Source organism: Colletotrichum lupini, chromosome 4 (assembly GCF_023278565.1).
Source record: "Colletotrichum lupini chromosome 4, complete sequence".
Classification (NCBI taxonomy): Eukaryota; Fungi; Ascomycota; class Sordariomycetes; order Glomerellales; family Glomerellaceae; genus Colletotrichum; species Colletotrichum lupini.
The window spans coordinates 6,627,025-6,640,923 of record NC_064677.1 but is presented as its reverse complement, the minus strand read 5'-3'; the positions used below and the strand labels follow the sequence as shown (position 1 = coordinate 6,640,923).

Sequence of the window (13,899 nt, the reverse complement as noted above, 5' to 3'; positions counted from 1 at the left end):
AGCAGGGTGAGATGGTTTCCCCACGCTCTCTTCATTGCAAACCCTCAGTAGTACCATCGTCCCTCAGCCCGCCGCACCATGCCGAGGTTCTCTCAATACCGATCTCCTCCAGCGTAAGTCTCGGTCTCTCGATCGAGCATCTCACGATACCATAGCCTGGCAAACGTATCTCTCCGAGTCAACCTCATTCTTTCTCATACGCCACGCTTCTAGAAGCTAATCGCACGCTCTTCTCGACAACATTCTTGGCCCAGTGCGGTCTGCCCCTCACTTCCTTCGTCGACCATTCGAACGCCTTGGTCCCAGCTGTGTAGCGTCTTGGCTTCTGCGTCAATGTTCGGTATCCACCGCAAAGTGAAGACGGGCATGGCATGTAACATGACTTGCGCATCTTCAGAGTTCCGAAAAATAGGGATTGCAGTGCGAAACAGGGTGGACTTTCGTCAGGCAAACAAGACTTCGCCTGGCCGGTTGTCAGCGTGATGCACAGCGCGAACTCGTCCTTTGGACATGAGGCCGTGGAAAAGGCTGCTGCTGCGTGTGCCCGTGGCGATGACGCCGGCGATAGACTGCTAGCTAATATTCCCCAGACTCAGCATGGCCGGGCCAGCGCACTCCAGCTCATCACAGATGGCGTACAGACAGATGCTACTCTGGACGACGGGCAGACCTGTTGATTCATCGAGCGTGCGAGCACATGGCTGTAGTTTTCGACGTCGAGCCGCTAGCTTCGAGGTGCACGTGATGCGAGGATGGCGAGTGCACCGAACGTTCATCCCACCCGTTTTGGAATATACCACCTCACGGTCGTACCTTCCCGTGCCTTCCGTGAGAACCCCTTATACCCCCCCTCAAGTCCGTTCCTGTCACCAGCCAGCAGGCGCCCCCTTGGGGGTCAGGTCAAAACTGGCTGGGTGGTGGAGTGGTTGAAGTCCACGAACAGCCTAATCGGTGAAGGCTTTGAGAGAGGTCCCGTGTTCGAGTCCCAGCATGAGCACCAGAGATGTAGCCCCCATTCGCCACCGGGGGGGTGAACTCTTTTGGTTTTTGTTATTGTTATCGTAACTTGAATTGATTAAGTAATCTAGCTTTTTAGATAGTCGGGTGTGAGATGCTGGTCACCCTCGAGCTATCCGAGGTTCTTATAGCATGTCAAGGGAATGGCAGAGGGGGATAGTCCTTGCCTGTTTATTGGTGAATGTTACAACTTTGCCAAGGTAAGGTATTGATCCAAGCTTAGGCTGATGATACAAGAGGAGCTTGCCATCTCGATGAATGACACGATTAAGCGTCAATTAAGTCCATTGCGTCGTAGGAAAACACCATCCCGAACCTGCAGGTGACAGAGAGAGATGCCCTGAGACCCATACCCGACATGCTGAAACATCACTTACCTCGACGATATGAATTTGCCCTCAGATTAGCTCTCTCATGTTCTCACGGACAACGACCGAGGGCTGTAAACCCATCGTGCTGTCTGCAACTTTGGCTTATTTGGACTATGGTCATCACCGGGCAATTCTATATCGTGTTTGCTGCGTAGGCTGCTAGGCTGGCAGTTCTCGAAATCTGCAATCGACGTTAGCCCTCCATCACCATAGCAATGAGTAAACCGTCAAAGGCTGTTGTCGACTTACCGGCCAGCTCCGATTGAAAACTATATTGTGTCCTGTCACGAGCAAGTTCTCTCCGAGGCAGACACGGCAAGCGCCTCCGAAAAGAGTGCCCGCAGTGACGCACGAGGAGGAAATGCTTCTAGGTAACTGCAGATTGTCGTCATTGCGGCACGAGATTTCGAAGAAACGTGGCGCCAGCTGTTGCAGCAAACGCAGCGAAAACATCCCATGCTGGGGAAACCCAGATGGGTGCCTGCTCAGATCTCTGTTCTTTGGTGCTGGTCTTGCCATCGAGTGGAGGGTTCCGTTGCAAAACCGCAGAACCCGATGGTCCCGTAACCGTTTGTGAAAGCTTTCATCAATGCAGGCGGAGTGAGGGAAGGGGGTAAGGAAGGTGTATTAGGTGGACGAGAAAATGGGCGAAAATTACTGGCAGAGCATGGTGGGAACAAAAAGGAAACCAACTTGGCGTTGTCGAAAAAAAGACAGCATGGGAAAAAAATATCCGCCGCGCTCCTGGGAGGGGAGTCTTGCCAAATCTCACTCGAGAATTTGCGCAAGTAGCTGCTTTGAGCCAGAGAGAAACCCGTCAGGAGATAATGTTAGAAACATTTCCGCGCCATATTGAAGCTGAGGCTGGAGAGTAGTTGCTGGGATGGGGTCAGCCATAATGGCCCCGAATTTCATTTTCTACACAAAGTAGCTTACCTATTCAAGGCACTGGGTTTGGCAGCGGGAACTCTGGATCCAACAGACTGTGCTCAGAATAAACACTCGGAAATTCCGCGCCCATCTTTTGTGTCAATGGTGGCAGAGGTCGCATTCGGGAGACCTCTTCGGTTGAGGGTGGAAGAAGCAAGTCGCGGTTGATGAAGTCCAGTCAGGCGCGCCGCGTGACGATGGGAGCTTTGGGCGCCCTCCACTTTAATTTCGCACAGCCACATCTACATGGCACCACCAGCCACACCTTGGTCTCTCCGGAGCTAGCATTGAGAATATGCTTGAGGGTCATCTGAACGAGGAAAAAGCTAGACGTATGGTTTTCAATCATACACTCGTGATATGGTTCTAAAATGTACTCTCTACTCAAAGTCTATCCTTCTCGACCTCGATAGCTTCCTTCAACCTAGCCTCTATCCGGGCAATCACGTCCGCATCGTACAGGTCCTCCAACTTGGTATCGTCCTTCTTAAGGTACTCCTTCTCGTGGCGGAGAGCCTCGTCTCTAGTCATACACACCAAGTCGCGGAAGCGAATGTTGGACCACTTCTGCTCCTCGGCGCCCTCCCCAATGCGCAGCTTGGTCTGGCCCTCGGGCCGTCTCCACCGTACCAGCACGAGTCTGTTGATGAGACCGGTGACGGCGCTGCGTCCCTTCCACAGCTCCTCGGTCAAGAAGGCGGCGTCGCCGAGGGAGACTGGGATACGGAGACCCTTGGACTCTTCGATGCCGAATCTGTGGTGGACGATTCTCGTCTCGGAGCCTTGGACGAACGCGACAATGTCTGTGTAGAGCTTGTCGCGGTTCTTGGCCGGGACATAATCGAGGGGGTATCCTAGAAGCTTTGTTAGCCTTGTGAGATCAGATGTATTCGCTTCATGGGTTTTTCTTACCTGAAATGCTGAGAATGACGTGGTTCGCGGCAATGTATCCGAAGACGGCGGGCATGGTTCCAAGCACGGGCAGAATGCGGACTCTGAAAGTCGGCAAAACACTGAGATCGCCGACCTGGCCCTTCTTGAACTCTTCTTCGTCGAGCGGCAACAGAGCAGCCTTGCCCTCGCCGGCGACCTCAGTCGAGTACACGACAGGAATACCACCCGTCACGCCCTGCAGCTTCAGCTTCCTGCGAGTAGCTCTGGAAAGCCCGTCGTCGGTGCTGGCTCCGATATCGCCGACGTTAACGCGCGTGGGATCGCCCTTGGCACCGGCTCCCATGGAGGAGATGACGGGGATGCCGTGATCGTGGCAGTACTTGAGCAGAGCGACCTTTGTATCAATGTTATCAATCGCGTCGACGACGTAGTCCGGCTTCTGTCTGTCCTCGGCCCAGGGCGCAAGCAGCGCGTCGGCGGCAATCTTTTCAAACTTTTGGTTCTTGAGCTCGTACTTGGCCCAGGGGGCGATGGCGATGAGGCGGCGATAGAGGCACTGTACTTTGGGGATGCCGACGTCCGCCAGTGTGGCGACGGCGTGTCGGTTGAGGGAGCTGAGGGTGACCTGGTCGAAGTCGATGAGGCGGATCTTGGAGACGCCTGAGCGGGCGAGGGCGGCGGTACAGTGGGAGCCGACGCCGCCGCAGCCGACGACGATGACGAAGGCGTTGCGGAGCTTTTGCAGACCGTCGTCTTTCAGGAAGACCCTGTTGCGGGCGAGTTGTTCGAGAATGAGTTCCTCGTCAAAGTCGCCGGCCTGTGCTCTCCTGGCGAGGGCCTGGTTGCGGGCATCCTCCTTGTCTACTGGGGGCGATGCGGCGCCATACCGAGTGAGCTGTGAGATGTGATTAGTTTAGAGGTTCATGTTATGATGTTTACGGTCCAGTTACCTTGGCAGCTTCCTCGGGAGAGGAAGGGATGGACTTTTTGAGATCTTGAATCCGTTCTTTTCTTTCGAATGCTTGGTAGCCAAGGATGAAACATGCTACCGTGGCGCCTGACAACACTGCAGTTGCCGCCAGTTGCGCATGCGGACTTGACACCGCTTTAGAGAAAAATGAAGACATTTTCAATCTCGCACACCCATCATGCAAGATGATGAGCTTAGTGAAGTGTCACGTCAACAGGGAGAGGGAGTGCCTTGAGTGGCTTTCTGTCAAGCCAGTCTTACACGAGCTTCGGGAGGACCCTCTCAATGTCACTGTCGATGGGTCTAAGCAGTACCTTCAAGTCAGGCTTCTATTGCACTTTCGCCGGTCAAAGGAGAAAAAAAAAGTTGCTGTAGGTGAGTGACCAATCAGCATCTCCAATTCCAGCTGACAGCGGAACATTCGCCCACCGACACCACCGACCGCACCGGCCATGAGTGGCCCCACTTCGGCATCGAATCTTGGATGCATCGACCACTTCGGACTGGAAGCTCCCTGGTCACTTCAAGCTCTGAGCTTCCCGAATGTTTAATTCTACCGCAGAGAAGTCAACTACGACACAACCACCGACGGACACCTGCCAGGAACCAATGAGCCTCACAACCGCATGAACACGACAACACTCCCGATCTGAAGTTTCCTTGGCCCGCAGCCACGATGCGCCAGCGCCTAGCCCTCCGCCGAATCCTCCTCCAGAGGCTCTTCCGGCTCCAGACCACCCGGCCCTTTACGAGCAACACATCCCTCACCTCCCGCAGCAGGCCACAGCTTCCCTTCCTCTCGATTCCCGTCGTCACGGCGCCGCGGGCCCGCTACTTCACCACAGAAAAGAAGCGCTTCCTGCGCTACGAGGGCCGTCTCTTCTTACGCTATAATGTCTCCATCTGGGGCGGCGCCCTCTGCATCCTCGGCATCGTCTTCCTGCTGAACCAGGAAGGACTGGAGAAGGAATACCCCACGCCGCACGAGTGGTCCTACCTGACGCGCATGGGCATTCGTGGCGCCAAGAATGCTGCCCGAGATACACCCGGCCACAGCGTGAACTGGGTCGAGGTCATCGTGACATGCAGAGGCGCGCTGGCTCGGCTGGAGAACCCGGATATCGACGGCGCGGCGATCCGGGAGCTTCTCGACGAACCTCTATCCATCGACGGCATCGGCAACGCGGGCAAGGACGTCTCGGCCAAGAGCGAGAACTGGAGGCGGGGCTACTACGAGGTGTTGATGCTCATGGCGCAGGCGGCGGAGCAGCTCGACGGCTGGGTCAAGGACCGGACGAGAAACATTATATTCCCCGCCGACGTCGTCTTGGGCCCTTCCAACCCGCACCCGAAACCCATTCCTCCTGGCGCGGAGAGCGCGCCCCGCGAAGAGGACTGCGAAGTTGCCTACGAGCCCGCCGAGAACCACTACCTCCGCATCCTCACCACAAAGGGCTTCACCGACCGACAAAAGATGGACGCCGCCCTCGCTTACGCCTCCTTCCTCGACTACAAGCAGATGCCCGACGCCGCCGAGCGCATGTACCAGTGGGCGCTCACCCTAGCTACCGCGACCGCCCCGAGCGACCCTCCCCTCGTCGATCTCCGCACCTACACCATCAACGAGAAGAAGACGACGTTGCCGTCCGAGAACGTGCTGACCGTCCTCACCTCCGTCGCCCTCCACAAGGCGCGCAACGACGACGTCAATGCCGCCCTCCCCATCTTCATCTCCGTCCTCCGCGCCCGCCGCGCCCTACCCCAGGTTCCTCTCCCGGGTCAAGAACGTCCCACAGAGACGCCCGCGACGCTGTGGCAGAGGATACGGAACCTAGCACAGGCACCCAGGTACCCCGCGCCACCGGACGACGGCACCCGCCCTCCCTGGCGCCACCCGAAGGAACTCTGTGAAGAGGCAGGGCTGAACCTCTACATTGGCGAAATCATCTACGCCGCCGCGGCAGCCGCCAAGGATTCCTCTTCCAAGAAGCAGGCCGCGAACCGCGACGAGGGCCTCGCGTGGACGCGCGACGCAGTTGACCTCGCCGAGGAGCAGCTGCGCAAGCTCGGTCCGATTGGCGGCGACAAGGAGGCCCGCAAGACGTGCCGCGAGTGTCTCGGCACGGGACTGCAGAACTGGTCTGCCATGGTGGCTAGCTTAGCCAGAGAAGAGGAGGCCAAGAACCAGGCCGCGCCGGCGAAATCCGCGTTTGGGTTCTGGACGGAGACCAAGACCGAGGAGAGCAGGTGGGCGGCGGAGGAGAAGGTCGTCAAGGAGAGGATACGGCGGACCAGGGAGCTGTTGGTGCAGGTTGAGCCGCCTGTTGCTGGGTTGGCTTCGTTGCTTCAGGTGTAAGAAGGGGCACATTTCGGTCGAGGTTGGCGCAGCGACGAGGAGCAAACTTGTACAGTAATGTTGTTTCAGCAACTTCATATCAATGATACCATTTGCGCATTTGATGTCTTGTTTGTCAGATGTTGGCAGCGAAGTATTATCAGTCATCACTGATTACGGGATATAGGTACATCATATTTGTTGTCTTTACCCATTCACAAGCCACGGCAGCGCTTTCGGCATGAATGGCAGAGCAAATGTGAGTTGCCAACTTTTGTGATCACGACTAACTGCCTCACGCCAGCTCTCCTATCAAATGTTTGAGGCCTGATGATAATCATCGTGCCCAAGTGAGCATATTGTCCCATATGCTACCATCCCCTATCCGTTTATGAGACGGCCCATCATCATCCCTCAAGATTCCTCCCAAGCATTGCTCTGCTTCTGAATACCCTCCAGGACCTGGCAATGCTCATGGTCCTCAGGCGCCATGGCATATCCGATACTCGGCTTCGCAAATTCGGGCATATTCTCCCACTGCTCGTCGAATCCTCCCGCCGCCCACTCCTCCTCTGTCGGCACATGGGGGTCCACGGCGACCACCTCCGGGTGGCGGTAGTCGGGGCCGGCGAGAGCGACCTCTTGTACCCAGTCGAGCATGAGGACGTGGCTAGTGACGAGCATGCACTCGACGAGGTAGACTTCGCCGGAGCTGTAGACCGTGCAGCCGTGCTGTGTGAAGGAGGCCGTGTTTGGATTGCCGCCGGGTTGTGCCAAGGGTGTAAGTGCAGGCGCTTCATCTGTGATGTACGCTCGAGCGCGGCGAGGGAGGAACTCTTTGAAGGGTTGGTGAGAGAGTTCATCGACGCTGGTTGTGCTACCCAGCAAGGACAAGGTGTTGATGCGATGGTCGAGAGCGGACCAGGTCTCGGGTGTGTCCAACACTCTAGTCGCGTGGTCGGCACCGAGGCCTATGCCGATGATGTCGAGGCGAGCGTTTGGCGATAGAAGCGATGGGATGACCTCGTTGAGAACGTACGCAATGTGGGCTTCGGGGGTCTCGTTATTCGGGATTGAATGGTATCTTGGGTTGTTGGCGCGGCCGTGGTGAACCATGCTCTTCCTGGGAACGGCCAAGGCGGAAGTCGGGCTTAGAGCCTTTTTGCCTTCGGGCCACCACCAAAGCTCACCCGTGTTGGCGATAATGATTCCGGGGGGACCATCGTCATACGGCGAGGCTCTCTGGCGGTTGATCTCCTGAACGACTGAGACCATGCTGCCCTTGTTGATGCCGCCGGGGCCGTTGACGACACGGAGGGCCAAGTTGCCGAGATCCTGGCTGGGCTCGCCAAAGATCACGATTACGCGCGAGGCAGATGCCAAGTTGGCACTCGTGAAGATCGAGACGTTGGGCGAGGTTGGCTCGACGCCGAGAGGTAGAAGGACCTTCTTCAAACCTTCCTTTTCGAGACGGCCATGGACAATGTCGCGGATCGCTTCTGTGTGAGGTTAGGAAGAAGGCGCAATGAAGGCTAACAATGATAGGTACTTACCATTGAAATGGAAGCGCTGGCGATCATTGACGCGGCCGTTCTTGGTGAGATAGTACTTGAAGTAGTAATCGGGTTCCTTGATGTTGCGGATCTCATCTTGGTCGTTGATGAAATAGCTGGAAACGTTAGCTCTGGTCACGGCTTGAAACGGAAAAGGCTGCAAACCCAAGATCCTTCAAGTTAGATGAGAAGATAGGGTCTTTGGGGAGACCAGACCAGCGGCGGCGGAACATGGTGGCGGCTAGACGGAGACGAGGTAGGGGAGTATTGGGGTGTAGAAGGAAAGATGGCTGAGAAGGGGTTTTGTATTATCAGTTTTGAAGAGACGGGGACTGAGGCTGAGAGAAGCTCGCTGGGAGAGCAGGAGAGGGACCGGAAAGATGATAAGATGAAAACGAAACACAGCAGTGAGCAGGAAGTAACTCCAAAGCCAACGATCGAAACCAGATCCAGGGCCTCTTATTGAATGAGAAGGCAACTGCACTCGTCAGACTTCCTGCCTAGGTAGATATATGCGAGGCAAACTGAAAGAAAATCGTCCGCTATCAAACAGATCTGATCCACACGTGAACTGAGATGTGTTGTACATTGTTTGCCAGTATTTGTATCTGTACATATGCTTCTTAGGGTGCCAACATGCAGCCAAACGCCAGTCCCTAAATCGTCCATCTATGAGCAAGCTCGCGAGCGTAGCATGCCGTCTGAAAGGTCCATAAGCCCCTTTCGTTGCATCTTACAACAGTATTTTCCTACTTTTATTTTTGATAATCGTCCTCCGCCGCATCTTCGTCTACCAACTAGCCTTCTTCACACCGGGAATGTTACCCTCGTACGCTTGCATACGGAAGTTGAACTGTACTCTCTAGTCAACATACGCGGTTCAAACTGAATTTCGATGAAAAGCCACGTTTTCGACATACCCTCGTCATCTTAAAGTCGCGGAAGACACCCCTGGCCTTGCCACCCAAAATGCATCGGTTCTTGATCTGCGTCGGCCGGGTGTAGCAGTGCATCTGACCCAGCTGAAGCTGCGCCTCGGCGCGCACACGGCCCGGGAGAGTCGTGTTCTGAATAATGTATCGCAGAGCTTGTCTATTTAAGGAGCTTCGTGTCAGTTCAGATTCGATTGGATTCGTCGGTTTTGAAGGGGATGTAGGGAGTTCGGCGTTGCTAACCTCTCGGGCTCGTTCTGCATAAAGACCTGGCGCTTCGTGTGGTCACGAATCGTCCGGATGTTGACGAAACATCCCAGATCCAGCTTCTTTGCACGGAACATCGACATTTTGGCGACTGTGGTGACGTATTGAACGGGGAGATACTGGTCGTGCAATCGCAAAAGTCGAGCTTTCGAAGCTTGGGTTGAAGTTCGCGATCGGTCACGTGGAAGTGTTATCTTATCTCTCACCGAGCTTCACCGAGCCCACCAAAGGTTAGCCTGCCTGGGTACCTTACCTCAGATAGACCTCATCAACAGGCGATGGTAAGCGCTTTTCGATAAATACTTGATTCAATATAGACTCCATTTGAGCTCACACAAATAGCATTTTTGGTATTCGATTAGCCGTAAACCCTCCAAGAACGCCAGCCATCATTTCAGGCTATGACTGAACCCCAAACTTTGCAATATGATACAGCAGCGACACGACCTCTCGAAAAACACCAGTGACCCTCCAAAAAGATCAAAGCAGTTCTCATCGTAACCGAAAAGGCAGCGCGCGGGTTGGCTGCTATAATTGGTCCAAGAGCTTCTGCCGCCGCCTGTTGATCAACTCTTCTTGCACCTCCTCCAGTGTCGGCAGCTCCCAGCCCTTTCCGTCGCCTGTGTCACCCGGCAAAGCCTCCCAGTCAGGGGGCAATTGCTGCTTTCCGGTCTTTGCCATGTGCGCGAGGGCCTCTTCCTCCTTTGCGAGCTCATACGCTAGCAGTTCCGGGTCCTCCTCATCTGGCGCGTAACCGTAGTACGCCGCATCGACCTGTTTCCGCAAGTCGTCCCTCGTCTCCAGAGGTTTTTCGTTTGTAGCCTTTGCCTTGGCTGCATCGAATAGTTCCTTCACTCCGGGCAGATCTCGCGCGCGCCCAAAATACCGATAGCCTTTTCCACCTCCTGGTATCTCTCGCCCCTCTTCGTCGTATATCTTGCCGCCTCCACGCATGTAATTAGGTCCACCAAGATTTCGTATTTGTACCTCCCACATGTACTTTTCCCTCATGAGCTTGTTGATTTCGTCGTTGAGGTCGCGAATCTGGTAGTCACTGAGGGCGGTATCTTGAATCTTGGAGACCTTGCGCGAGATCTCCTTCAACACTTGGCCACGCCACTTCTCGCATGACGGTATCGAATCGACCTCGGTGATCACTCTTGGTCGTCTTGTCCGGCCGATGTCGATAATGCCCAGGTCCGCTGCTTGCGCTTCGCGAAAGCGAAACAGCATGGACTGCGCCTTTTCCGAGTTTCGCGCCTGCGCCTATTAGCATTATCCAACTTGAACATGCACGGGAGATTCACATACCATTATGAGAGCTTTGGCTACGGGATAGAGCGCTGAGCTTCGAGCGAATGTGATTTGGTTTGGCTTTGGAAGAGAGGATCGCACGGCAGGGCAACTTCGTCTTCTGAAAGCTTTCGGTCGTCAATGTTGCGCGCCTGGCACGGGCCTTCCCCCACATCCAATCAGCCACGCCTCCAACAGAAATATGGGGCCTTCCACTGCGGGCGAGGTACGCTGTGCTTTGTACACTAGGTAATCGTACAGCACTGCTCCTACCACCACTAGACCACCACCAAGTGACGTGCGAGCTTCACACACTTTTGGAGCTGTCCAACTCCACGACAAGCTCAAAGCACCACACCCCATCACCATGCGCCTTACGACGCTGCTTCTCGCAGCTACGTCGCTCGTCGGCGCGGTGTTTGTCGACGAGGTTGGCGACATCGATTACCACCACGAGCTCATCGGCGTCCCTCAGGTCGAGACCACCCTATTCCACAAGCCCCGGCGCGACGATAAGGCTTCGTTACTCTACACCCTCAGCGATGTCGGGGTGCTCGGAGCCGTCAATCCCAGCAACGGCGCGGTCGTCTGGCGTCAATTCCTGACGGGCAACATCACGAATGGAGGTGGACACTTGCGAGCGGCTGAGGACGAGGATTGGGTTGTGTCTGCGTACGGAAGCTCAGTACATGCCTGGAACGCCTTGTCCGGCAGGAACGCCTGGTGGATCGACTTCGTGGGTACAATCAAGGATTTGGAAGTCATGGAGATGACAGAAAACGGACGCAAGGATGTGCTGGCGCTTTTCGAAGAGGAGGATGGCTCTACCGTCCTGAGAAGACTCAACGGAGCTGACGGAACTGTTGTTTGGGAGAACAAGGATGTGTCTAAAACCATCCCGCTCCAGGTATCCAACAACATCGAGAAGATCTTTGTTGTCAGCCTTTACGGAAACGACGGTATGTGGGCTGTGAGAGTCTCCGTCCATGACACCCTCACTGGAAAGCGCATCGACGATATAAGCCTCGGCAGCAAAGGCGACGTGACAGATAAAAGAGACGTCATGTTCGTTGGCGCCAACTCTGCGTCTCCCATCGTCGCCTGGCTCGATAGCGATCACACGAAGCTCAAGGTCAATGTTCTGGGCACCAAGTCGAAGCAGGAGTTTGCCCTCCCGTTTCCCAGGACTCTTGATGTAGCTATCCATGCCCCGCATCACCTCAACGCAGAGCCGCATTTCTTGGTGCACAGCAGATCCTCTGACAGCCACAAGGGCGAGGTCTACCACGTCAATATCAAGACCAATGCCGTAACCAAGCACCACGAGCTGCCTGTGCTTCCTGGACTGGGCGCTTTCTCGACTAGCTCCGAAGGCGCCAACGTGTGGTTCACGCGCATCACCGAAGAGGAGGTTATCCTTACCTCGTCAAGCTCGCATGCCATCCTCGGAAAATGGGCCTTTAAGGAAGGCAATGAGAGATTCGCGGCTCTCCACGCCGTATCCGAGGTTATCAAGAAGGCTGCGGACAACTTTGCTGTCCGCTGCGCAGCTGTTACTACTCTGGATGACTGGGTTTTGGTCCGCAACGGTGAAGAGGCCTGGGTTCGCCCCGAAGGTCTTACCGGAGGTGTCGCCGCCGCCTTCGCAGAGATCCCCGAAAGCGAGGACCTCGCCAAGACCCTTGAAGCCGAGGCACACGACAACGTCCTGTCTGCTTACATCCACCGTGTCCAACGCCACTTCGATGACCTCGCCTATCTGCCCGACTATCTCGCCTCCATCCCCCAGCGTCTGGTTAGCAGCATCACCGGAGCTGAGATTACCTCAAGGACAGAGGGTCTTTCTCGCGATGCCTTCGGCTTCAACAAGATCGTGGTTCTGGTGACCAGACGCGGCAAGCTTTTCGGTATTGATATCGGCAAGCATGGCAAAGTCATCTGGAAACTTCACGCTGTCGATATTGCCCCCTGGAACACCTGGGATATCAAGGGCATCTTTGTTGAGGATGCCAAGTCCACCGTCACTGTTCGAGGCCACTTTGGCGATTACGTTATAGCCAAGACAGACACCGGAAAGATGGTTGACTCTATGCCTGAAGGCTCCTGGGTGCAAACTCAAGCTGCCGTCATTGTCGATAGCCCTTCAGGACCATGGCTCGCCCCCGTTGGAGTTGGAGGTGCCATCGGCGACGTCCCTGCTGCATGGATACCCACACAAACTGTCGTCGTTCGTGGCTTGAAGGGCGAGCTGAAGGGCCTGACCTACATTGACGAGGAAGGCACAGGCAAGGAACAGGTTGCTTGGGAGTTCTCTGCGCCAAAGGGCTTCGACATTGTCAACATCGCAACTCGCCCCGTCCACGATCCCATTGCTTCCATCGGACGTGTTCTTGGCGACAGACGCGTCAAGTATAAGTACCTGAACCCCAACACGATTGTCGTTTCTGCCTACAGCAACGCCCAGTCTTCTCTCAACGTATACCTGATTGACTCGGTCTCGGGCGCTGTCCTCCACTCCACTACCCATGAGGGAGTTGATGGCAACAAGAACATCGAATGCACACTCGCTGAGAACTGGTTCGCCTGCTCGTTCTTCGGGCAGTATTCTCTGAAGGATGATGCCGGCCAGCCTCTCTCTGGACAAACCCTGAAGGGCAACCAGATCGTGGTCTCCGACTTGTACGAGAGCGAGTACGCCGATGACCGAGGCCCGCTTGGTGATGCTGCCAACTTCTCCTCTACCGAGCCTGTCGATACCCCGACCGGCGTACCCCTTCCCTCAGTGATCAGCCAAGCTTGGATCTTGTCTGCCCCTTTGGCCGCTCTTGCCGTCACGCAGACCCGCCAGGGCATCACCAGCCGACACGTCCTAGGCTACCTGCCTGAGTCTCACGCCATTGTCAGTCTTCCCCGCCAGCTCCTTGAGCCGAGACGTCCAGTCGGACGCGACCCGACACCCGCGGAGATGGAGGCCGAGGGCCTGATCAGGTACCACCCCGCCATTGAGATCGACCCCAGACAAGTCATTACCCACCAGCGCGACATCATTGGCGTGCAGAAGATCATTACCTCGCCCACCGTCGTGGAGAGCACCAGCTTGGTCTTCTCCTACGGCGTCGACATCTTTGGAAGCCGTGTCGCGCCTAGCTTTGCATTTGATATCCTCGGCAAGGGCTTCAACAAGATTAGCCTGATTTCGACTGTTCTTGCGCTCACTGTTGGTGTCACTGTGTTGGGACCCATTGTAAGTTTATCTCTCCCGCAAATGTTTTCGCGGATCATTTGCTAACAAGAGGAATAGGTTCGCAAGAAGCAGACCAACTTGCGTTGGGCGTAG

General features: G+C 55.5%; 6 protein-coding genes across 6 annotated transcripts; 3 read left to right on the top strand and 3 right to left on the bottom strand.

Moving 5' to 3' along the window:
- Nucleotides 1-78: 78 nt before the first annotated feature.
- CLUP02_09069 (uncharacterized protein) lies at nt 79-677 on the top strand (the record flags this gene model as incomplete). The annotated part of the gene is made up of 2 exons (XM_049288050.1): nt 79-113; nt 398-677. The coding sequence occupies 2 exons, from the start codon at nt 79-81 to the stop codon at nt 675-677; spliced, it is 315 nt and encodes a 104-aa protein (XP_049145194.1).
- A 2,025-nt stretch (nt 678-2,702) lies between these two features.
- Nucleotides 2,703-4,339, bottom strand: CLUP02_09068 (ThiF family protein; the record flags this gene model as incomplete). Its single annotated transcript, XM_049288049.1, has 3 exons — nt 2,703-3,172; nt 3,231-4,107; nt 4,163-4,339. 3 exons carry the CDS (start codon nt 4,337-4,339, stop codon nt 2,703-2,705), a joined length of 1,524 nt encoding a protein of 507 aa, XP_049145193.1.
- A 519-nt stretch (nt 4,340-4,858) lies between these two features.
- CLUP02_09067 (uncharacterized protein) lies at nt 4,859-6,538 on the top strand (the record flags this gene model as incomplete). The annotated part of the gene is made up of 1 exon (XM_049288048.1): nt 4,859-6,538. The coding sequence occupies one exon, from the start codon at nt 4,859-4,861 to the stop codon at nt 6,536-6,538; it is 1,680 nt and encodes a 559-aa protein (XP_049145192.1).
- A 393-nt stretch (nt 6,539-6,931) lies between these two features.
- CLUP02_09066 (Arb2 domain-containing protein) lies at nt 6,932-9,614 on the bottom strand (the record flags this gene model as incomplete). Its single annotated transcript, XM_049288047.1, has 9 exons — nt 6,932-8,016; nt 8,071-8,186; nt 8,236-8,311; nt 8,404-8,548; nt 8,596-8,641; nt 8,865-8,923; nt 8,991-9,162; nt 9,246-9,479; nt 9,604-9,614. 9 exons carry the CDS (start codon nt 9,612-9,614, stop codon nt 6,932-6,934), a joined length of 1,944 nt encoding a protein of 647 aa, XP_049145191.1.
- A 183-nt stretch (nt 9,615-9,797) lies between these two features.
- On the bottom strand, nt 9,798-10,502 carry CLUP02_09065 (pre-mRNA-splicing factor ISY1; the record flags this gene model as incomplete). The annotated part of the gene is made up of 1 exon (XM_049288046.1): nt 9,798-10,502. The coding sequence occupies one exon, from the start codon at nt 10,500-10,502 to the stop codon at nt 9,798-9,800; it is 705 nt and encodes a 234-aa protein (XP_049145190.1).
- Nucleotides 10,503-10,824: 322 nt separating this feature from the next.
- Nucleotides 10,825-13,899, top strand: CLUP02_09064 (uncharacterized protein; the record flags this gene model as incomplete). The annotated part of the gene is made up of 2 exons (XM_049288045.1): nt 10,825-13,806; nt 13,864-13,899. Coding segments are annotated over 2 exons (3,018 nt in total), but the record flags the coding sequence as incomplete, so codon positions are not given.